This window comes from Podarcis muralis, chromosome 17 (assembly GCF_964188315.1).
Source record: "Podarcis muralis chromosome 17, rPodMur119.hap1.1, whole genome shotgun sequence".
Classification (NCBI taxonomy): Eukaryota; Metazoa; Chordata; class Lepidosauria; order Squamata; family Lacertidae; genus Podarcis; species Podarcis muralis.
Window position 1 is genome coordinate 581,845 of NC_135671.1, and position 25,329 is coordinate 607,173.

At 47.1% G+C, this 25,329-nt stretch overlaps 1 protein-coding gene across 2 annotated transcripts; it reads right to left on the reverse strand.

The window, feature by feature from the left end:
- Positions 1 to 2,534: 2,534 nt before the first annotated feature.
- FSTL1 (follistatin like 1) lies at positions 2,535 to 24,153 on the reverse strand. 2 transcript variants are annotated; one of them, XM_028711945.2, is made up of 11 exons: positions 23,960 to 24,153; positions 23,770 to 23,841; positions 16,282 to 16,386; positions 14,331 to 14,460; positions 12,915 to 12,947; positions 11,910 to 12,040; positions 9,893 to 10,011; positions 9,166 to 9,278; positions 8,603 to 8,713; positions 5,409 to 5,506; positions 2,535 to 4,031 (listed from the first exon to the last, which is right to left on the reverse strand). In XM_028711945.2, the coding sequence occupies exons 1-11, from the start codon at positions 24,149 to 24,151 to the stop codon at positions 3,987 to 3,989; spliced, it is 1,149 nt and encodes a 382-aa protein (XP_028567778.2). In that variant the 5' UTR covers positions 24,152 to 24,153; the 3' UTR covers positions 2,535 to 3,986. The 2 variants fall into 2 exon arrangements, with proteins under 2 accessions (XP_028567778.2, XP_028567779.2); XM_028711946.2 differs by lacking the exon at positions 23,770 to 23,841.
- Positions 24,154 to 25,329: the final 1,176 nt, after the last annotated feature.

Sequence of the window (25,329 nt, forward strand, 5' to 3'; positions counted from 1 at the left end):
AGTCAGCTCCCACCTGCCTGCCTTGCTTACAGCCAGCCCAGGTGGGTGGTACTACCTGCCAGGTCGACCCTTTTCAGCATTGCCTTTGCAGAACTTGCCCGGGAGCAGGATGGGGGACACAGCTAGAATTGGCTCAGCCTGTTATTGGCTCTGGTTCCACCTACTCTTGGGCTCCCTGCTTTCCACCCTAACAGGTAAAGGTAAAGGGACCCCTGACCATGAGGTCCAGTCGTGGCTGACTCTGGGGTTGCGGCGCTCATCTCGCTTTACTGGCCAAGGGAGCCGGCGTACAGCTTCCGGGTCATGTGGCCAGCATGACTAAGCTGCTTCTGGCGAACCAGAGCAGCGCACGGAAACGCCGTTTACCTTCCCACCAGAGCGGTACCTATTTATCTACTTGCACTTTGAGGTGCTTTTGAACTGCTAGGTTGGCAGGAGCAGGGACTGAGCAACGGGAGCTCACCCCGTCGTGGGGATTCAAACTGCCAACCTTCTGATCGGCAAGTCCTAGGCTCTGTGGTTTAACCCACGTTCCACCCTAACTAGCCCAGCGGCAACCAGGCGGCCCTGCACTCAGGATGTTGTCATCTAGCAAGTCAATGAGATTAGGCTGAAGGTTGTGGGGACCCGAGTGGATAAGAGTGATGCTGTGTTCTGACATGTGCCGTGGTGGAATGGTGAAAAGGGGTTGTCTCCCAAACCTGCCTTCATCTTTTTACCGTGAGAAGTTCAGTCAGATTATTTTCAAGGCAGCTTACAAGCAATAGGTTCTAGTAATGCAAAACAACAGTTCACACCCACACACCCACCAGCCTTCTGACTCACGGGTGGGGCAGACCAAGCTGCCCTTCAGCTCTGAACTTTCAGGACAACTGGCAATTAAACCTGATTGTCCTCTTCAGTGTTGCAATTCCAAAGTAGACAATTCTGAGGGAAATGAAGCCTTGGTCTGACTCAGGATAAGGAGGGTGGGGCACAGGAGTGGTCGAGTCCCTGCTTTGCATGCAGAAGGCGGCAGGTTCAATCTGCAACATCTCTAGTTAAAAGGATCAGATGGGAGGAAGATGGCAAACACCCTCACCTGAAGCCCAGGAGCTCGCTGGACCAATGGTCTGATTCACCCATCCTGTGTTGGGTGGATTCTAGCTTTATAGAAACACCTCTTTCTTTATTTTGCAGTTCGCTGTTGGGTCACTCATGGATCTTGTTAAGTTTCTTTGTTCGTAGAACGGCAGTTTGGGAAAGATCCATGCTGTGAACTGTGCTTGTGTCTTCTGCATCCCAGGCATGTGCCCCACCAACAAGCTATGGCTATGCATGTAGTACATTGGTGCTCCAGCACTTGCACTGGCTCTCCATGGTCTTCTAGGTGTTGCTGAAGATGTTGGCATTGACTTATAAAGCTTGAAGTGGCATACTTAAGATTTGTCCCCAGTTTCTCTTTTCCTAATCTATGGGATTTACCAAAACTTCTATCTTCAGTGTACTATCTGTGCACCAAGTCTAAAATGGCAAACAACAGAGGCACAACTCCATTTGCTCTGGAACTTCCTGCCCTGTGAAGACCCTAGCAGTTAAAATGGCACAGTAAAATGCCCTTAACTTCAGGCTGAAAGGGACAGCTAGTAGATTTTAAAGCTGTGGGATACTAGAATTGTCTGTGCTTTCAGAGGATGGAATAAAGGTAAAGGTAAAGGGACGCCTGACTGTTAGGTCCAGTCGCGGACGACTCTGGGGTTGTGGCGCTCATCTTGCTTTACTGGCTGAGGGAGCCGGTGTACAGCTTCTGGGTCATGTGGCCAGCATGACTAAGCCGCTTCGCACGGAAACGCCGTTTACCTTCCCGCTGGAGCGGTACGTATTGATCTACTTGCACTTTGTGCTTTTGAACTGCTAGGTTGGCAGGAGCAGGGACCGAGCAACAGGAGTTCACCCCGTTGCGGGGATTCGAACCACCGACCTTCTGATCGGCAAGTCCTAGGCTCTGTGGTTTAACCCACAGCGCCACCCGCGTGTAGACAAATAGCACGGTCATGGTTATTGGAATTTTTGGGGTACAATCCAGTTTAGAATTAAGTATGCTTAAATCCCCTGAAATCATAGACTTAAGTAAATCTATTGACTAGTACCTTTTGAGGGTTGTTGGATTTTAACATTTTTATAATCAACAATTCAATTAACCCTTCTCATTACAATTCCCCCCTCTATCCTCAGGCCATATTTCCTAAAGTGATGGTGGTGAGAATTGAGAAAGTGGTTCCAACAGTTTGTATGCATTAAGGAAGTCCATTCAGTTATGAGGCGAGGGGGAGATCCTGCCTTTCCCTTTTGTCAAAGTCTGTTTGAATCCCTGGAAGTTTTCACTCCTGATGCAAGTAGCAGTTGGGGGAGATTTACATCAGGGAGGAACGACATGGGGGAAATTACTTTTGGACTTATTCCCAAAGATTGGGGCTATTCAGTAGGACTTGAAATTTCAATCTAGGATACAGTTTTCTCTTCAAAGATATGCACAAACAACAATGCTCCTGATGTTTACTATACCACTGTGGGGAGATTGAGTCCCCTGATTTTATTGCCAAAATTCCTAAATAGCATGGAACAGTCTCTGGTATCACACCAACAAATGCAAGGTATTGATGGGTTTGCATATTCTCCTTCCTTTACTTGGTGTTTTCCTTCCCTCCTTTGCTGGAGGTTCTTTCCTTTCACTGCATGGAAAAAGTTGTGTCAGCACTCAGATTAGCAACCTGCTTGGATACCCCAGCTGTGCAAGAGTCCTTTTGGAAATCACAGAACCAGTCCCTAAGTAAAGAAGCACCGGGAACTTACACATCTTAGTGACTGCAGTTCCAAAATTGCTTCCATTGCATGAGGAGAAATTATACGTGTTTGCCTGACATAATATTTCCTTCCATTTAATGTAACAGGATTGGCCTTCAATTCTTCCTGAAGCGAACAATTCTCCCCCTCCCCTTCCTTGAAGAATTGACCCTGTGGGAGACAGGGTCTCCTTTGAAAACCCCGTCCAGCTCTACTCATGCACGAACGAAGGCTCTTTACCATAAAGGATGCTGAAATATCAAATCCAGAAGGGCCCCGTATGCTCTGAGGCCCTCCTTGTGCTGAACGGATTTGACTTCTTTGATACATGCAGCTATAATACAAAGCACGAACCAGAAGTACAGCATTTTTCAGTAACTATAAACAATATCTATAAATCAAAGATACAAAAAGCTCAGTTAAAAGTCATTACTTCAAAAAAAGAATCAGTGTAAGAGTGTGATAAGAAAATATACTGTAGCACCTTTGCAAAGAGAGAGGGGAAGAAAATGAGGTCACTTTGGAACTCAATGCAGTGGGCTATCTGGCTTCTGGCAGAGATTTGGTCTGTGTTCACCAGGAACCCCTTTACACAGGCACAGTAAACCAGTCTGAACGGCCAGATACTCTTTGGGAGCAGAGTATGGACAGGAAAGGGAAGACGGGATGAAAGTTGTTCATGTGTGAAAACAGAAAAGCCAGTTATCAAGATCGTGAGGCATAGCAATATCCCATGGAATATATGCTTCGCCATAGGCACTTCCTTTCCAAGTCCCTGCAGTTATGGTAGTAGCTTTTAGGCTGTCAGCAAAACTCAAAAGAGAGGCAGCAAGATCCCACACAGGATAGGAGCTCAGGTGTCAGGGATGCTACACCCTATGTGCCAGAGCCGGAATTATTTGTGGTCCTCACTAATGCCCTCAGTTCAGTTCCTTTCCTCATTGTAAAAAAAACAACCCCATCCATGATACAGAAGGGTTTCTCTTAAATTTTAAAAGAACCTATTTTTTTTCTTTGGCCCCCCCTCCCATTGCTATACAATGTAAATATCTGTGACTGGGCAACAAGTCCTACACACATTTGCATATTGAAATCAAGGAAGACGGGTGGGTGAGTCAGGCGACACACACCGGCTTCGGGCATCTTCCACTTGCGCGCTTCGCTTACATCTCTTTGGTGGCCGTTCGCTTGGTCTTCTCAGATGTCTCCTGGAAAGGAAAAGGAGAGAGATCTAACGCTTGCACTGTGATTTCACAAGCTGGTGCCAGGATAGGGGGCCCACAGAAAGAAAAACCTACTTATCTGGTCCACTTTATATACTCAGTTCTTATATTAACCACAGGACACAGTTCTTCCCCCACCCCACTAAGATCTGTCTGGGATGAAAACATGCTAAATATGGAGCTGGAACAAATTTTCAAAATGTCTCAGTTCCAGAACTGTTGTTTTAGGACCCAGAATCACACTTCTGATTTGAGTATTTGTCTATGTCAGGGGTCAGCAACCTTTTTCTGCTTAACTATGAACCATCTAACTGATCCATTCTTGAGGAAATCAGCCCTGAGTGCTCACTGGAAGGACAGATCCTGAAGCTGAGGCTCCAAGACTTTGGCCACCTCATGAGAAGAGAAGACTCCCTGGAAAAGACCCTGATGCTGGGAAAGATGGAGGGCACAAGGAGAATGGGACAATGGAGAACGAGATGGTGTGACAGTGTTCTCAAAGCTACAAACATGAGCCTGACTAAACTGCGGGAGGCAGTGGAAGACAGGAGTGCCTGGCGTGCTCTGGTCCAGGGGGTCACCAAGAGGCAGACACGACTAAACGACTAAACAACAATGAACCATCTGCAAAGGCCCGCTTGAGGGAAGTTTTCATCTCTCTTGTAACACTAGTAACTCCGGGCCACTTGATTTGTGGGATGCTATCCCCAGAGAGGCTCCCCAGGCACCTTCATTACATATATTTAGGCACCAGGTGAAAATGTTTCTCTTAGGCTTAGGCTGACTGAACATTCAACGACCGTTTAAATGTGTTTGTGAAATATTGACTTGTTCTTGTTTTTGTTTTATTATGTGTTTTGTGTTCTCTTTTTTATATTGTGAAATGCCTTGTGATCTTCAGGTGAAGGACGGTATACAAATTTAATAAATAGTAGTAGTAGCAGTATTAATAATTATAATTATAAAACACAACACAAATACATCCCATCAAGCACTGCCCACTAGTGTTGACAAGATACATCAAAATGGATTTTGGAGGCATAAAACAGGAAGTGCTTATGTGTGGACAAAGGTGCACAAATGTACACATGTAAACAGTGACTCGTGTATGTGTTAAAGCTCTAGTGCGGACCCAGGCTCAGGGCAAGGGGTTCTGTCCATTTGCCTGCATTCCTTCTTGACTTTGGTGACCAGGCAAGTCACTAAAACAAAACTGGCTGGAGTTATGTTGCATCCCTAGTTATTCTCAGCAGCCTCCAATAGGTACAGAATCTTATAGCTGTTCAGCAGAAAGACCTATAGAAATAAATATATAGCCAGCATGTTTGTAAGGCAAAGAAATCTCTACAGTCTCCTTCCAACCTGGTGCTTTTGCAGCTCCTGAACATATCTGGCCAGTTCTTCTTCAGTCATCTTATCTTCAGGCTGCTGCCCTTCAGAAGGCACTTTTTGGTTCTTGCCTACAAGGATAAGTGGATTACACAACTGTCACAGAATCAGAGCAAATTCTACCACCACATCAAATTTAACACGTTGGCTTTGTTGACCAGAAGACAGAAACCACTGAGGTTGAATACTAGCAAGGAGAAAGGAGTTGGCTTAGAAATATCTCCATACATATCCTATCCTAGAGATGTTCATGGTGAAATTCATAGACACACCAAATTAGTCTAACCTTTGCAAAAACCCAATTCCAACTGCCTACTCGTGGTTTTTGCAGGAGCTGCAGAACCCTGGGGTAAGCAGCAAGAATACTGAAATGAACTTCCTTAATGTACCCAAGAACTAATGATGAAACCAATTTGTCTCATTCTCTTCCCTCATCCCCACCCCCTTGGTAAGTATCTTGCAACCATTCACACAACCTCCCCAAGCTTGGGACAATCTTCAGGTAAAACAGTAGCACGCTACTAGACCCTGTTTTCCACTTGGTGCAATTGCTTACTACTTGGTGCAGCCACTTAAAATTCTCGCTGATGAGCTCATCATGGCAGCCTGTCATCCTGTTAGACCAGCCTTTTCCAGCAGCAGTTAGTGAGAAAATTGAATGGGTCAGTCAAAGACTGAGAGGTAAAAGTACATGATGAAGGGAAGGCAGATCATCAGTTTTATGCCTGGCATGTAGTGAGATTCAAAGAGAGGCAGAAGGAACGGTTACAAGACTAAAACATAAAAGAGCTGGAGTTCTCCCCCTTATAAAGGGATCAGTAAGAGGAAACATAATAAAAGGGACTCTCTTTGCATAATAATAAGATGCCATCAAAAAGGAGCTGGGGTTTGGGCAGCTGAATAAATGCAAATTTTAAGCTGATCAAAGGCAACAGTGCGGTGCTGATTTTCTAATTAGATTGGAGTTTATTGTCGCTTTGTGTGCCCCCTCCTGGCCATCAGCGTTGCAGCACCTGCTATTTATCCTGCCTCTTCAGTTCTTCAAGCTTCCCAATTGCTCTCCTGGCCTTAGATCTAGAGGGTAAGTGGTTTAAATTCCCCCATGTCCTCCTCAGCGTTGGCTGAACAAAGGCACGAGCTCCCACCTCCTTCAGCCATATGCAGCAGCAAAGTTTCTCAGGAGCTTTCTCCTTTCTCACAAGACATGTTGGCCTCTAGCTCAAAAGGAACTGCCTTGCACCCTGGACCCTGGACAGTGTACGCTGGGCCTTCATCTGCCATGGGCAGCCTTGGGGAAATGGACCACCTTAGGGGTACAGGCAAGATCACAGGTCAAGGTCAAGAATTTAATGTAGCAAACAAAACCAGAGTCAAACCAAATGCACCTGTGGTTGTTATGAAAGGGCAGAACAAAAGAGCAAACAGCCTCTCCTCTTTAGCTCACCTAAGTTATTAGTGTTGCCATATTAGTGTTTTCCACTCAGGGAAGGGTGGACATTTTTCTATTGGACATTTCTATTTCTATGTTGAGTTGACCGTGGGATCGGTCTTTCCACTCACCCTATTCCACCAAAATTCCGTCGCTCTCCCTAGTTTCCAACTGGCAGTGCTAAGTTGACATTTGGCTTTCAGAACATTTTTTTGATACAAATTACAATCTAAGAGTCATGTTTACATGTCCTATATATTTGGAAAGCTGCTTGATAAGCTGTTTGCTTTGCATTGGGGCTCCTCCTAAGATAAGGTAAAGGTAAAGGTACCCCTGCCCGTACGGGCCAGTCTTGACAGACTCTAGGGTTGTGCGCCCATCTCACTTAAGAGGCTGGGGGCCAGCGCTGTCCGGAGACACTTTCCGGGTCACGTGGCCAGCGTGACAAAGCTGCATCTGGCGAGCCAGCGCAGCACACGGAAACGCCGTTTACCTTCCCGCCAGTAAGCGGTCCCTATTTATCTACTTGCACCCGGGGGTGCTTTCGAACTGCTAGGTTGGCAGGTGCTGGGACCGAACAACGGGAGCGCACCCCGCCGCGGGGATTCGAACCGCCGACCTTTCGATCGGCAAGCCCTAGGCGCTGAGGCTTTTACCCACAGCGCCACCCGCGTCCCTCCTCCTAAGATAGTGTAACCTAATTTTGCATGAGGGTTCCTGGGGTAAAAGAGGAACAGGTTTTCATCTCCTAAGATAGTAAAGGTAAAGGGGACCCCTGACCACTAGGTCCAGTCGTGACCGACTCTGGGGTTGCGGTGCTCATCTCGCTTTACTGGCCGAGGGAGCCGACGTACAGCTCCAGGTCATGTGGCCAGAATGACTAAGCTGCTTTTGGCGAACCAGAGCAGCGCACAGAAACACTGTTTACCTTTCCGCCGGAGTGGTACCTATTGATCTACTTGCACTTTGACGTGCTTTCAAACCGCTAGGTTGGCAGGAGCAGGGACCGAGCAACGGGAGCTCACCCCGTGGCAGGGATTCGAACCACTGACCTTCTGATTGGCAAGTCCTAGGCTCTGTGGTTTAACCCACAGCACCACCCGCGTCCTATCTCCTAAGATAGTGTAACCTAATTTTGCAGGAGGGTTCCTTGGGTAAAAGAGGAACAGGTTTTTATACAGCCGTACCTTGGTTTTCGAACAGCTTAGTTCTCTAACATTTTGGCTCCCAAAAGCTGCAAACCCAGAAGTGAATGTTCCGGTTTGCAAACTATTTTTGGAAGCCGAATGTCTGATGGGGCTTCCAATTGGCTGCAAGAGCTTCGGTTTCCGCTTCGGTTTCCGAACGTTTTGGAAGTCAAACGGACTTCTGGAATGGATTCTATTCGACTTCCAAGGTACGACTGTACTCCATTTTGAACCAATTCCCATGGTCCTTTGATGCCTTCAAATAATTAATGCCCAAGTAGTCCCCGGAACTGAAGTGACCAGAATAGTACATTGGGAGTATATTGGGTAGTGGGAGAAGGGTCTCTTCTATCATGAAAACAACATTTTCCAATTTCCAGGTTATAAAATAACTGATCCCAGACCAAGGATGGTTCATGGGATTTTGATCTGGAACTCCTTCTGCATTCAAGTACTTAGAGCAAAAAGCCAACGGTCCAGACATCACATTTCTTTCCTCTGAGGAAGAGAGATTGTTCTAAAATGATCCAAGATTTCCTTGGTTGACATACCTTCACAGGTCATGGCAGTACACACCCAGTTCCCACAGGCACAGACACAACGGTTGCACTCCACCTGGGTCTCGGCTCCATCCTCGTAGGTTTCATCTTCCAGGGCACATTCTAGAAAGATCACAGAGAATGGAATATCGTCTCAATGTACAGTGGTGCCTCTGGTTACGAACTTAGTTCGTTCTGGAGGTCCGTTCTTAACCTGAAACCGTTCTTAATCTGAGGTACCACTTTAGCTAACGGGGCCTCCCGCTGCTGCCGCAACACTGCCGCGCAATTTCTGTTCTTATCCTAAGGTAAAGTTCTTAACCTGAGGTACCACTTCCGGGTTAGCGGAGTCTGTAACCCGAGGTACCACTGTATATGAAACCTGTGGCTTAGTGTGAAATGTGGCTTATAACATATGGATAATGATAGATCAGACTAAAGATTAATGACTAATCAGAGACAGGTTGATAAGACACTGGCTGGTTTTTGAGACACATTTCCAGCCCTAAATCTCTCTGCTCTTTCTACTCTTTTAGGAACCTCAGTCTCTCTCTGTGCAGACAATGTGTTCCTACTTTTTTCTGGTGGGTTGAAGGCTGGATTGAGGCATTTCAGAAATTCATTGAAGCTAAGCTTCCAGTCAGCATTCTCATCAGAGAGCTCAATGAGGGCATCTACGCAGAGTCCCCTGCAAGGAACACAAAAAATACAAGCATCAGCCTAGAAGGCATCACAGCAAAGCAGGAAAGGCCAACATGTTTACAATGAAATGTTGTCAAATCGTTTCACTTGGATTTTCTGAACATGTGAAGCAGCCCACCAGATTATCGGCATTCAATGGCTGCTGATTCTTCCCATGGTCTAAACATGAGCAACTATTCCTTCTCAGGTAACTTGACAAGCTCCACAATCATCACTGGAAGTTACTAAACACTTTTACAGGCAAATGCAGAAGAACAGGGATGTAGGGTTAGGTTCAAATACTTGGACATTAGTCTTGCTGCTTTAAAAGCATAGGTGATAAGGTTTTTGGCCTGGCAAAGGCCAAGAACGGGAGCTTTCTGACAGATTTGTCTACTGTTTGAATCCGCAGGATTCCAGATCATGACTAGAACCACCCTGTGATACGTACAAGCTAACAGCGCACTGTTTTTGCTTGTGTTCCTGTAAAGGAGGGGTGGACCGTGGGCCTAATTAGATCTGGAACGGGTCCCAATTTGATCAGGGGAAAGAATCATGAAACTAAGTGCCATTTGTAGTTTGAATCTCATTTGCTTTGATTTCTGCCCCACGCTACGCTACCTGAGCAACTTGTTGGTCTCTTGATTCACGTAGGTGGTGATGTTGACCGCTGTCTCATTTTGTTCCACAAACTTCAGGAACTCACTGGAATCCAGGCGAGAATCTCCATCGTCGAAATTCTACAAAGCAGCACACAAGAGAGGCTGAAAACAACAGTGCTGCTTCCGTGGACCATTAGCTATTTCCTTTCACAACTTCCACCACTTGTTCACTTGAATGTAGCAGCGGATGACGTGGAAGGGCTGTGTCGCTCACCTGACTTCCATGCAGGTGAATCGCTGCAGAGGGGGAGGAGTATAGTGGTGGCAAGGCTAGTGTGGTGTCAGCGCACTAGGAGGAACACTGGACTGACTCCATCAGTGTGTTCTGTGAGCATTCGTGTCATGCTTCAGAGATGCACCTTTGGCCGTGCATCAGCAGAACAAAGCGATTAGAGACTCTTACCAGTTGAAGAGTGTTTAATGATCACAGCAAAAGAACACAGCAGCCATTCTCAGAGTGAAGGTGCTCCCAATTAAGTTTTCCTCCTCCTTCCCCCTGAGTCATCGTCACTTCCCCTTCTTGCAACCTGATCTCGCAACCACTGAGCCCCCTGCGTAGCAACCTTACCAGCTCAACTTGCCCTTGGAGAGATAGGCTGGACACTCTCTAGCGAAGGGGAGTCGGTTCTCTCTTTTCCTGTTCTGCTTCTTCTAGCTTTTCTTTACTCAGCTCTTCCCAGCTGTTGTTTTCTGAACTATGTCCCTCTGCAAACCAATTCTCTAAATCTATATTGCTCCACTGTTCCTGAGCAGCTTCAGGATCCTGGTCAGGAGCAGGAAGAGGGGGAAGGGAAGTTCCCATCTTTCCTCTTCAGAGCTGTAATCCTCAGTCTGGTCTCTGGCAATCCAGCTACCATCACACTGCTCCCTTTCTCCACCTGGCTACGCTGGAGCGACTCAGCCAAACAGCAGTCAGGTGAGGGGCACAGTCCCTCCGTTCGCCACCCCCTGCTGCCTGATCTTTATTTGTCAAGTACCTTAATCACCTCAACTGTAACTGAGACAGCATACAAAGTATTATATGGCCATACTGGCCACCAGAGGAGTCAATTCCTAGGGGGCTGTAGGGGCTTCGGACCCCACAATAAAATATTTGAGGGGGGCTGGCCCTCCAAAAAGTTGATGGGCATTCCCATACAAATGGGATGTGTGCACTGCGCCATGTGGTTGATTGTGCAGGGCAGGACTTCCCTGGGCGCTCACAATATTTTATTCAAGTTGGCACCCCTGCTGGCCACTGAAGTTTAGAGACTACAGCTTGACGCTTTCCTTTTAGGGGGGTGACTTGCTGGATACAACTTGCTTATGTTCAGGTCTGAATGAATGAAAGCCATATGTGCAGTGGGGGGGAAATTCTCTCCCAAATCTGATTAGCTTGACTTCGCTGCCTCAGACCTCTACAGTTTTTTTCCATAGTAAGCTGCTTAATTTTCTGTCTTATTGAAAGGGTCCCAACACTGTTTGTTATTTTTAGATTGTGTGGGAGACTGAATTATACTTGACACAGTTCCACACCCCCCCCCCAGGGCCCGCTGTTGTCTGAGAGTATTAAGCTAAGTCTTGCACATTTATCTGCAAATCAGGCATAATTGTTTTGTTGAGAAATAACAGTTTATCCAACATGAATATACAGGCCAGAATAATCTATAATATGGTAATAGTGACTCTCCACGAAGCTGTTTTGTCTTCTGAATTAGCCATGTGTTTACTTGACGATTTCTCATTCATTTACCATCGTGATTGAAGATCTAATGCAGGGTTTATTATAGAAGCCTATAATCTGATCACATCTCTTTTGTAAATATAGAAAAGCAAGTGAAGGCTAAAGGCAGAGGTGAGAATGTAGAATATTCACAAGCTAGTTTGCCAAACAAATTAGTGATTCAGGAAGGTTCGCACTAATACTATGAAGCAAATCTCTAACCGCCTCTCCCATCAGTTCACCATTTCTATTTTTCTTCTCCTGCCATCTGTACCTTGAAGTACTTGTCTAGGATTTCAGTGTAGTTGTTGCCTTTAGAGAACCAGCCGTCAGGAATGATCTCAGTCTCAAGCCACTGGATGACACGACGCCGGAGTTCGTCTCGGTCAGTCTGGTAACAGACAACTGTTGAGTGACAAGAAAAGAGAGTTGGACCAGGAATGTCAGAAAGTGGGGGAGACAGCTAGATGGCAGGCAAGAAGCGACGCAACTCTTTTCAAGTGGAAAATGGATCAGAAATCAGCAGACTCCCAGCTTATGGAGTGATAGGCCATGTTTATTTTCCTCTGCTGTTGAGGCACATGAGAAACTACCACTGATTATGCACAGTGCTATTTTCAATGGGCAAGATGAACAAAATTAATTCTATGTTTTATTTCTTCAATCCAGAATATTAAAGGTGACAGTTCAGGAGCAGACAGAAGGCAAAATTTCTTTTGCCATTATCCACTGATCCTCAGTCAACCAGCTAGGCTTCATTTTTCCTATTCTACTTGGCACATTTCCATTATAGTTTTTTATTATTAGCCTGGTGAAGCACAGTAGCCAGCTACAATTGAACTGAGACTGAAAACAGAAAAGAAAAGGTAAATTGGGGGGTGGGGGAGAGGCACAAATTCCCTTATCCTTGAATTTTGCACATGAAGTAAATACTGCAGCTCAAGACATAGAACGTAGCTTAACCCCTGTAAACACTTTTCCAGACAGGATCTGCACTTGAAGGGCATTCGGACACTTTCCCTTTGACCTATATTGAACAAATGTAACATGAGGAACAAGGAGAAGGGGACGACAGAGGACGAGATGGTGGGACAGTGTTCTCGAAGCTACGAACGTGAGTTTCACCAAACTGCGGGAGGCAGTGGAAGACAGGAGTGCCTGGCGTGCTCTGGTCCAGGGGGTCACGAAGAGTCGGACACGACTAAACGACTAAACAACCACAACAACAAACATGAGGAACAGCCCACAGACTGCACAGCACAGGCAAAGGCATATTTACCTGGACTTGCAGCGGAGTTTTCAGGCTTCTTCTCTATTTACAGAAAGAAATAAGAAAACTTCAGGTTGAAGGTACTGTAATGGTCTATGGTTTTCATGAAGTACAGCTCATATTTCCCCCAGACATTGCTGGGGGTGGGGGGCAGTATTCAACTAACCCATCCCATCAATTCAATTAATTTCTCCGTGTGCAATAGGGCTCCCCCCACCCCCCCCCCACCGCCCTAGTTCAGAGTCTGGTGTCTTGCCTAGAGGAATCAATGAAGGCATTTTCAAGTGCAATGGTGCTCACGTGGCACGGCACTGGCAACCCTTGAGGAAACTACTCAAAAGTTTAACATCCTTTTCTTGACATTTTGGTTGACGCCCATTATAAGTATTGCCCAACTTTTGATTCTGGAACATGATGGTGATGATGATGTTTTCCCACTTACTGGCAGCTGCACTGGAGGTCAGGTGGAAATATAAGTATTGTAAACGAACAGCTTGTCCCTTACAGTATTGCAAGGAAGGTTCATGAGGCAGGACTCAGTAGCACATACAGCTGTTCATCTAGGGGTCCTACTTCCACCCGAATTCAGCCACAAAACACTCAGCCAAGCTCCAGGGAAATCATCCCTGGTATGGCTGACTACAGATTGTAAATCCCACCTACTATTGACATTACTTCCCATATCTTCCTCTATTTCCTTGTTACTATTCTGTCTCACAAGACCAGAGAGCAATGTTTTTTCACCCCACAGTCAGGGCTGCACTGCAATGGGCTGGACCAAAGGTCTTATGTCACAGTGACAACCGGCTCCTTGCTTTGTTGCCCTCACTTCTGGGGCCATCCAATAATAATATTATTATAATAATAATTTATTATTTATACCCCGCCCATCTGGCTGAGTTTCCCCAGCCACTCTGGGCGGCTCCCAATCAAGTGTTAAAAACAGTACAGCGTTAAATATTAAAAACTTCCCTGAACAGGGCTGCCTTCAGATGTCTTTTAAAGATAGGATAGCTGCTTATTTCCTTCACATCTGAAGGGAGGGTGTTCCACAGGGTGGGCACCACCACCAAGAAGGCCCTCTGCCTGGTTCCCTGTAACCTCACTTCTCGCAGTGAGGGAACCGCCAGAAGGCCCTCGGCGCTGGATCTCAGTGTCCGGGCAGAACGATGGGGGTGGAGACACTCCTTCAGGTATACAGGACCTTCAGGTATACAGGATCCAACACACTCTTTAGCAGCAATATTCAGTGGAAACAGGCAGGGAATGTTGTGGCACATTAAGTCATGTTCCTTTGAAAAAGCAAAATGGTTATCTGGTGCCAGAATTCCCAAAGCTGGATTGAATTCGAATGTCCTCTAACCCAGGACTTCCTGGAGTAAGTAGTTGTTCCAGGGGTACACCAGCCCCAAGGATCCGACTTACCTTTGCAGTGACCATCATAGTCCACCTGGATTTTGGAGCCAGTGAGGCAGGCGTCACGATGCAGCTCACAGTGGTTCAGGTATGTCTTGCCGTTGCTGCCACAAACCGGCCTTTTGTGAGGCTTGCATCTCTGCAACAGCAACAGAAAGAAAAAGACAGATTCAATATAACTAGGCTCTAAAGGTGGAAGGAGACACACAGGGCATAAACATAAGGACTTTCACACAGGCAATATAAATTAGGAAGGCTTGTGAGGGAAGGCCAAACTACAATTTACATAAATCACAGTTTGCCTGAGTACAGGATTTCCCTTCCTGAATAGTGGGAACTTCCCCACCCGCTACAAATAGCAGACATGTGGGGTCCAATTTGGATTGGCACCACAGTGGGGAGATGTAGTCAGATCAAGGGTTCCAATGCACAAATAAATAATTCATCAACAAACAGAAACAAAGGATCCAGACATGTCTAAGTTTTGATGAGATTAGCTTTACACTCTGAGCTTGTCCCAAAGCTCATCAATTCTTAAACTAATTCAGGGAGGGCCTGAATAGGGCAAGTGACATACAGGATAAAATCATATGCCTACACTGTTGCCGCGTGTTTTTCTTCCCTGATTAGAAGACATCCGCCCTCTCATTCTTCAAATCCCTCCTAAAATCTTCCACAAAGCCTTTAGCCATCCCCAGTGCTTTTCTTCTGGGGGGACACAGGGGTACGCATACCCCTAAACATTTTGTGAATCTTTGTACTTTTGTCCATTTACTATATTTATTTTCCTAGATTTGAACTATAAAATGGTGATTTTCTTGAGTCAAAATGTGAGTACCCCTGAACATTTTTTTAAAGAAAAAAAGCACTGGTTATCCCTGTTTTAGCTTAGTGCAGGGGTCAGCAAACTTTTTCAGCAGGGGGCCGGTCCACTGTCCCTCAGACCTTGCGGGGGGGCGGACTATATTTTTTTGGGAGGGGGAATGAACGAATTCCTGTGCCCCACAAATAACCCAGAGATGCATTTTAAATAAAAGCACACATTCTACTCATGTAAAAACACACTGATTCCCGGACCATCTGCAGGCTGGACTGAGAAGGCGATCGAGCCGGATCCGGCCCCCGGGTCTTAGGTTGCCTACCCCTGGCTTACTGCTTTAGTTCTCATCCTTTGTGGAAAACTAAGCCCCACTACGTGTAACTTAATGAACTGAAAGCATTCGTCTCCCCCTATTTGTGCTTATTTACATCTTCTCCCTCCTCTTCTTCTATCGCCTCCTGCTATAATGTGGGCAATATATATTGTGGGCAAATGCACATTAGGGAAACCTACATTAGTGAAACAAGAACTAATAATATAATCACAGTCACAGGCTGCATCAAACAGGTGCTTATGACGGCTTGCTAAGTATACTCCACATACCAGTCAGAAGACCAAAATGATTTGGAGGGAAGCAGCATAATAGGATGTGCTGCTAAGTGCTCAGGAAATGTGATGTTGCTGCAATGAAAGAGCTACCTTGAAAGAAGACATGAGTCATTGATGCAGAAAAGAAGCATACAGTGGTACCTCGGGTTAAGTACTTAATTTGTTTCGGAGGTCCATTCTTAACCTGAAACCCTTCTTAACCTGAGGTACCACTTTAGCTAATGGGGCCTCCCACTGCCACCGTTCCACCGGCACGCGATTTCCGTTCTCAACCATGGGCCAAAGTTCTTAACCCAAGGTACTACTTCCGGGTTACTGGAGTCTGTAACTTGAAGTGTGTGTAACCCAAGGTGTATGTAACCCGAGGTGCTGCTGTACATGCAACAAACCGAGAAGGCTGTGCAGAAAATCCCAAGGACTACAGAGGAAACAAGAGGGAGCACACATCAGCTACTACCACTAGGCATGCTGGTTCTCCACATTTGGGGTGACATCAGCCTTTGATCTCAGCGGTCCCAGGACTTCGCTTACCTCAATGCAGAGACAAGTCGGCTCACTCTTCTCTGTCACAGCACACTCCCGGCCAGCCCCACAGAACACATTAGCACAGATTTTAGATTTGCTCATCGGCTCTTCCTGCAAGGCATAAAAGGAAAAAAATAGTTTGGGGGGGGGGGGGAGAAGCCTTCTTCAGATAAAGACTGTGTCTTTTATTTAGCTACTACATAGATATCCTGCTCAATAATAAAAGTTATGGGTGGCCAACAATGAAAGAAAAACTTTAAGAGGTAAAAACCACAAACAGCAACCAATAACTGCAACCTTCTCACAGATCTTAAAAGTTCCAGAAATATCAGAAGAGCCACAGATCACTAGCAGATTGAACAAGCCTTTGTGGGTAATTTGTTGACTTTAGCTGGCAGGTGTCAATCAAAAAGTTATCTCAGTGCCTTTGCCAGAAAACGGATTCTAAAGGATGTGGTTACATGCACATCTTTAAATGTTGCAGCTTTTCCATCAATCCGATCTGCTGCTGTCCTAATATATCTGTCTCAAAATTAAAATTGAACAAAGGATGTCTTTTTTATTCATTGGGAAGCACAGCAGTTAAAGCGCTAGGCTTTGGCTCCTGTTGGCAAAAGGCCACTTTGAGAGGATGGGCCATGACAAGCCAAGTAGTCGGGGTGGGGAAGGGGTGGCCCTCCAGATGTTGTCAGCCATGCTGGCTGGGGCTAAGGGGAGTTGCAATCCAACAACATCTGGAGAACCACAGCCTCCCCACCCTTTAGCACAAGCTGGTCCGAGAAGCAGGGAAAACAGAAAAGTTAACCTCTGCTCTCTAAGCAAAATTTCACAAGCCAAGATGCACCACAGAAAATATTAAGGCTACCAAGGTGTCCTTTTCAAATTAGACAGGGAAGTTTTTATTGTTGATTCAGAGCCATCTCTCAAAACAGAAGGGCCAGGTATGTGCATCTGTGGTTATGTGTGTGTTATTGTGACCATAAAGAAGGCTGATGGCCAAAGAATTGATGCTTTTGAATTCTGGTGCTGGAGGAGACTCTTGAGAGTCCCATGGACTGCAAGAAGATCAAACGTATCCATTCTTAGGGAAATCAGCCCTGAGTGCTCACTGGAAGGACAGATCCTGAAGCTGAGGCTCCAAGACTTTGGCCACCTCATGAGAAGAGAAGACTCCCTGGAAAAGACCCTGATGTTGGGAAAGATGGAGGGCGCAAGGAGAAGGGGACAACAGAGGACGAGATGGTGGGACAGTGTTCTCGAAGCTACCAGTGTGAGTTTGACCAAACTGCGGGAGGCAGTGGAAGACAGGAGTGCCTGGCCTGCTCTGGTTCAGGGGGTCATGAAGAGTCGGGCACGACTAAACAACAACAACAATTGTGACCTGGAGTGCAAGGAGACTGGCATTAATGCGAACGCCCTTCACAAAAGTCTGAGAAAAGGGGAAATAACAGCTTTGAGTCTTTTAGTTTAAGCACCCCACGAAGCTTCTGTACTAAAATGTCCAACTCTGGCAATGTTTTCCCAGCTTGTCATAAATGTTTCCCCACCCTGCTTCACTTTCCGAGACCAGCCAAGCGCAAACTCCACCCATCTTACATCTTACATTCTTGGCTCTCATACTTTCTAACAAAAACCAACTGCAAAATACACCCCCAGGAGGAAGGAGGTCGCTGCCTATTCAGCCAGACCTCAAGTCTCCAGGAGGCTGGCCAATCAGAGCATTCCAGAGTTACACGGTCACAGGGGCTGAGACCATTGTTTCAAAGGAGCAAGAACCTCCCAAAGGATCTGGCTGCACAAACCCAGCACAGCAGAACATGCAGCTCCCCAACCCTGTCAGAAGATTGGAATGCCCTTTAAAAGGCAATATTGCAAATATGTACAAGGAAAGTCACAGCAATGTTTTTAGTCCTCTCTTAGCAGCTTTTGAAACTTTTCTAGCGCCAAACAGCTGAAACCACATGAATGCAACAAAGACAATGGAAACTCAAATGCTGGAAGCTTCCTCCCCTTGCAGCGCCTCTACTAAAATATTAAAATGCTACGAACTTAAAAAATAAAACCCATTCCATGTGCTAAACTTAGGAAATCAGAGCACATTTTAAGGAGGACCTAATGCTAAATGCCTAGACTATTTTTTTAAAAAACCCACTCTTGGAACAATCTGAAGGCATCGAATTGTTTATGTAAAAGGTCACATAAGAACATTGAATCTGCGTATTCTTAATATTCTCAAAAGCTCCAGCTTGATATAAGAACTCTCGAAACAGAAGTGAAGATCAGGCAGCAGACCAGGACCTGACCTAGGCTTAGGTCACTCTGCAGAAGTGTTTTTCTTCCCTCCTCACCAGCCGTTTTGCAGTTCAGTTCTTCTGACGCCTTCCCAGAAAACTGGCCCCAAACCACCTTATTCATTACATTTATATTCTCCCTTTCCTCCTAGGAGCTCAAGGCAGCTTACATGGCTTCTCCTCCATTTTATAATCACTGCAACCCTGACAGACAGCAGTGAGCTTCATAGAACCTGCATCATCTTAGTCTGGCTCTTCAGGATCAGACCTTATATCATTTAACGCCAGCTAGGAGCAGACCAGCAATCCAGCCTCACCTCACATGTGTTCAACATCCACCACTTCAACCAGCAAACACACAACTGCTAATGGCAGGTGTGTGTCATGCAACACAATGCATGCCTAAGTATGCTTACTCAGCTGTATGTTCCGCTGTGTTCAGTGGGGCTCCCTCTCAAGTAAATGTGGCTATGATTTCTTCCTAAGACCATCTTTAAAACTAAATTTATTCACAGCGCTGATCAAAATTCCAGGTCAAAAATCAAAATAGCACTACTAGGGCCACACTATTGGCCCTCTGACCAAAACAGTGACAATGACCCAGAAATTTAAAAAAAACGGATCAGGGAGGCAACTAAAGCAGAACATCTCCATGCACAGGAAGCCACATTCCTGCATGTGCACAAAACTCCCTCTCACACACACATTCAAGGTGTGTTGCTAACACACTTTGGAGAAGTTAAGGCACTTACAGATTCCCTCAGTGTGTTGAACCCAGAGCGAACTGCTCCAGAAGCTCTGCATCTTAGTAATCAAGATAGCCCCACCATTAATTGATAGTTGCTGTAACGATGAGCTCCTATATAAAATCATAGAACTGTAGGGTTGGAAGGGATCCCAAGAGTCATCTAGTCCAGCCCGCTGCAATGCAGGAATGCTAATGTTTATGAATATATGTTTGCATTCACTTGCTTTGATATAAGCTAACTGGCTTGCTTTAACCTTATCTGTGGGCTTGGGGTGCTGGGCTCTGAGCCCAGAAAGGGGGACTATCTATAAGATTTGGGTATTTGCCACCTATGCGCTCACCTGGTCAAGTGAAGTGATGCAAAGTCCTGCCCAAAGTGGCATATGCTGCTTTGTGTACAAAGAATGTATAAACGTTTGCTTGGGCGCAGACTAGTCACGGCAACCTCTCATAGTTGCAGTGTCCGTCCTGCACCTGTAAAGGCAATGGGACTGTGCAGGCTATGCTGCAAGTTTACATTTCCTTTTTTTTAAAAAGCTCTAGAACCGATCACTCTGGCATTTTTGACGTCCTTCTTCAGTATACCTGCCCTGTTTTGGTCTGGTGGACCAGGATACTCCGGCTCCAAAAGATGGCAGTGGAGCATCATCGAAGGATGTGGGAGGAGTCTGAGAACTGATTTGGAAAAACAGCTAGATGGCAGCATTGTCCCTCCATCAGTTGTTCGCTACAACTACCTCCTAACTGATGTGTGCCTGCTGAAACAAGTGGGGCGATGTTTTTTGACCTGGAATGAGTTTGAGCTCTGTAGGAGTGATGGCTGTGAAGAAATAGCACTTCTCTGCCACCGTTGCATTTGCACAAAGTTGCCCCACGGAGCTTTTTCAAGCAGCCCAAAGTCCTGCTGCATCTTGGTCCACTCAGTAGCCTTTTGTCACCAATTTGCACAACGCTTTACAGATGAATTTGCCCAGTTGCATGCAGACACAGAGGTCAGTTAGTTGATATAACTTTGGCTCCTGCTTATCCGGTTTCATTTATTTATTTAGATAGTTTTTTCCCTGTTCTGCCCTTCTAATGCTCATGCCCCCACTTTGGGCAGTTATTTGCACAGCCCAGGGAAATGGACAGACAGGATCCTTGGAGGGGAGAGACCTCCTTGCTGTGAGCGATTCTAAAAGCTGCCAGGGGGACTGGTCAACAGGATAAGGGCATTCATAACTGTCTCCTTATTCCAAGAGGATGTGATATTGCAAAGTTTAACTACTGCAGAGTTCTCTCCCTCCACCAACTCTCTGATACACGTGAGAACTTTGTCTGGACCAAACTGTGCTGGTGGAGCAATACTCCCTCCCCTTAGCAGCTGGGATCAGCTTCTTCCACATCGGAGACCTAAGGGTCAGCTGGAAAGCTCTCTGCTGGTGAGTGCCAGGCCCCCCATTCCAACCACGGATGTGAAAGCCAAGCCTTCATGTGGACTTTCTCCCTTGCCGCATCACAGCCTGGCCACACAGAACAGAACAGTCACTGCGCACACAGAGTCCCACTGCAACTCCCTACAGGGCCAGGGGATGCATTGTCTCCATCACAGCAGGAGGGAGGTTGAAGCAAGAACATTTGAAGAGCACCACTCCCTTTCTCCCAAACCCTTTTCCCGAAACACTCACTGTTCACCCAGGTCCAGACACCATGCATTGCAGCCACGGATCAATGTTTGCTTGCCTACTCAAGGCTCCAGGGAGTGAATACCTACAAAGGTGGCATGAGCTTTTCCTTTACAAGAAAAGCTACCTCCTGTTTAAGGGCAGATTAAACAATTCCATTTTAGCAAAGGCATGAACAGGCAGACATAGCTGCACTCAGTAAGACAGGTCCAGAGCCTGGTCTTGACCATTTTACAAATGTGATGAAAAACTGATGTACTGTTACTTTGGCAGGAAGATTACGTATATGGTTTCTGGTTACAAACCTTTTTCTTATCCAAATAAAGCAATTTACTGATCAAAGGCGTTCTTGTTCACCTTGCCATTACCATCCTTGCCAACAACAGCATCCAGAGCTGTTCAGGAACAGCCAAGAGTTCTCACAACCTGTCACATTTTCCAGACTCCTAAGCACCTTTCTGCCAAATTACAGCCAAAGAGGTCACAATATGTAGCACATTCTTTCTTGGCTACATACTGGAAAGGTTTTGCACAAAAGCAGCTCAAACCAAGTGGTGAAAAAGCTGCTTGCTTTCAAAGACATTAGAGGAATTTCTGTGTTACAATTTCCCCAATTTGGGAGCTTGTGGTGATCAGTGGAGCAGACCAGACTGCTGGATTAATCCGAGAGTGTGGCCAAGAAAAACTCTCTCCAGCAAGACACACTTAAGAGTGCACTAAGGAATCCCAACATTTGCAGAGAGAACGATCTTATTCTCAAGTTACACCTCCTGATCAGTATCACTCCCGAGTCCTCTGCACATGGTGAACTCAAGCACTGCGCATGGGGGGAAATTAACACCGGCATTCCAGCCCTCTTCCACAGGCAGAAGACTCTACTCCTACGCCAGTGGAGCACTGCCAGCACATAGGAAAAAAAGTCGGCAGAGGTGGAGGCATGGCGAACAAGGAACAAAGCTCGGGAGGAATCCTATGCTTACTCAGGGCTCATTCCTACTCCCTGTGATGGCACAGCAGTAGCATCCTGCAAAAGCTGCCATTAACATTAAAACACACCCTTTGGAGACCATTTAGGTTCTCTCATCAGGGAGCCTTGCCAGGTGCCCAGCCTGAAGTTTTCCTAGTGACAAGTGAAAACTTTTTTATTTGCCTTTTGGCTCAGGGATGGGGAACCTGCAGCCCTTCAGATGTTACTGGACTCCGGCTCCCATCAGCGTGACCAGGATAATGGGAGCTGGAATTCAGCCAGGCACTTAGAGAAGCTTTTACTTGAGAGTGGGGTAGAATATGGGGGTAGGGAAGTGGAAGTGGAAGTGGAAGAAAGGCTGCAATAGGGGTCATCCCTTTTGGATACATTGCCCTGCAGTAAAAGCCCCTTTTTGCCTCCACTTAAATAATTTTGCATGTTGTTGTTTTGCAGGGGGGAACAGGACAAAGATAACAATGACAAGCTAAGTACCCAGCTTTCTCTTATCCAAAGGAAACTAAACTTGGTAGCAGTGTGCCCTTGAAAATATTATCGCTTAGAACTGGGGAGCCATATTTCGGTACCTTTTACCCAAAGCCTTTATTTCTGTTTTGTTACCGGTCCAAAGCCGAATTCACCATCTGCAGTTAATCTATAAAAAAGGGGCAGCGGGCAGCCCACTAGGGACCTCCGACCTCCAGAATGCATATTCTGTCCTTTTTGCCCGCTAGCCCACAGCAGCTTGAGTTTATTTTCTTTAAATCACTTCCACATTTCCCAGCCGTAATCATCAAATATTTTGCCTCTGACCTCATTTTCAGGGAGGCTGCAACTCTGGGGATTCAGACACCGTTCCTTCATTCCTGGTCAAGCAAAACGTTTGGCTTTTGAAAGAGAGAAGAGTCCCAGCGAAAAGACTTGTGGAGAAGCAGATTATCCTCTAGCAGGGCTTCCAAAAAATATTTTTAAAAAGAAGGGAGGTGGTGGCACCGCCAAGGCTTTATGAGGAGACCTCTGAGACCTCATTTCGCTCATGAGGGTCTCCTTAAGGGACCTCAGCGTGAAGCTGAGGATTGCTTCCCCCCAAAGGAAAGAAGAAAAGCTGCTTCTTAAAAGAAAGGAAGCCCATCTTCTCTTCCACATGGAAGCAGAACTACAGTGGGACCCTGGTTCTCAAGTCGGAATACCCTTGGGACTCAAACAACTTGGAACCCAAACACCGCAAAGCCGGAAGGAAGTGTTCCGGTTTGCAAACTTTTTTCAGAAGCTGAACGTGCTCCGTTTTGAGTGATATGCTCCTGATTTGAGTGTTACACTGAGGTCTGTTTTTGCTATTTATTTCACGTTTCCCTCGCTGCGGCTCTCTTTTTGTGCCTGTGTGGAACCCAGCATGACTGCAAGCCCATCCTTTCTTGCTTTCATTTCATGGATCCCCGCTCTCCTCGGAGAGCAGCATTCCTGTTCAGCTGATGTGGGAGGGGTTGTTTTCCAGAGTCTGGACCGGATTCGTCCGTTTTGCATTCCTTTCTATGGGAAAGCGCGCCTTGCTTTTGGAACGCTTTGGTTTCTGAACGGATGAAGTTTGAGAGCCAAGGCGCCCCTGGATCAACTCTCCTTTGCCCAAAAAAAAAAAAAGTTCTTTCTTGCTGGAGAAGCCCCTCCGCCCGCCGAGTTTCTCCCCCCGCCGGGCGCCTTTCCCGCCCCGCGGCCTCCGGCGCTCCCGCCCGCCCCTCCTTCCTCGCCGACCAGCCAAGTTCTCTCTGCCCGAGACGGGGCTCCGGGCGCCGGCTTGGCCGCCTCTCCCTCCCGCCCGGCATCTCCTACCTCCGCGTCGCGGAGCCCCAGGACGCTCCCGGCCAGGACGGCCACGGCCAGGCTCCTCCACAGCTGCTGCAACTGAGGGAAAGAGAAGAGAAGAAGAAGAAGAGAAGCTTAGTCGGCGGCGCCGGAGGAGGAGGAGGAGGACGAGGCGAAACTTGCCCGGCCGCCGCCGCCTCCCTCCGGCCTCCCTCACCATCTTGGCTGGGTCCCGCCGGAGTTGCCAAGGGAAGAAGGCGGCGGACTGCTTGCTTGCTTGCTTGCTGGCGCCTTTGCCTCTGCCTCTGTGCGCTGGGAAGGCGGCGGCGGGCGCGGATGCTGAGGGGAAAGGCGGCTCCTCCCCTCCCTCGCCTTCTCTTTCTTTCTTTCTTTCTTCCCTTCCCTCCATCCCGCCCCTCAGCGCAGGGAGGGTCCTCGGGCGGGAGGGCGGCCCGAGAAGGGCGCGCGGAGCCGGGCTGGGGAGCGGAGAAGAGGGAGGGGAAGACTGGAAACATGGGGGGGGGGGCAGTTCCCCCCCCCGTTTTCCCCCCGGAAAAAAAATGAAGAGGAAAAAAATGTGTGTGGGATTTTCAAACTGTTTTTTTCCTGGTTCCCCGCCAGTTTTTACTGGGTTCCCCCCCCCCAGACCTTCCCATCTCAGGGAGAGAAAGTCCCAGCAACGTCGGTGAGCAGCAGGGGCTCCAAACTCAGCTTTCCAGATTTTTTCCAATGGATCCAGGGACACTTTTCAACTTCAATGGATTTTGTATGGGGACTGATTTGTGAATCTGGGGACTCACCCCCCGGAAACGGGGACGTCTGGGAACCATAGTCCAAACCTGTTTTTGGACATGCCCCACCTAAGCATCTCTAAAATCCTGGTGACTGCGACCCCCGTGACACAGAATTCTTCTTATTCAAAAAGTGATCAGGTCCTATTCATGTGATGGAAAGCAGAGCGCATGGAAACGCCGTTTACCTTCCCGCCGGAGCGGTACCTATTTATCTACTTGCACTTTTTGGTGTGCTTTTGAACTGCTAGGTTGGCAGGAGCAGGGACTGAGCAACGGGAGCTCACCCCATTGCAGGGATTCAAACTGCCGACCTTCTGATCAGCAAGCCCAAGAGGCTCAGTGGTTTAGACCACAGCGCCACCCGCGTCCCTCACTTTGTCTAATTGGTGGGCCAGCCCTGCTTTTTTATTTAGCTATTGCCATTACCCCTTCTGCCCACTTTCCATGCCCATCAATACATCCCAAAGGCCCAGCCAAATAGTGTCACAAGTAGGGGGTCTGTGAGAGACCATTTTGTCCCCAGCAACACCTAAGCACTCCTCTTTCCTTTGCTCTGCCAGGAAAGCCTAAGCAGCAGACACACACACACACACACACACACAGACCTTTGGCCGCAGCTTGCCCCCATGATCTGTGATGCTTGGATACCAATGTGCCCCCCTTCAGTCTCTGCATGCCCCTGCCTTCATGGTTGGGGCATCGGCCGCCCCTCTCGCCGGCCCCACTTCCTTCCTCTCTCTCAATTCCAGCGTAGCCTGGAGAAGAGAATCGAGACACGCAGACTTCGCCTCTC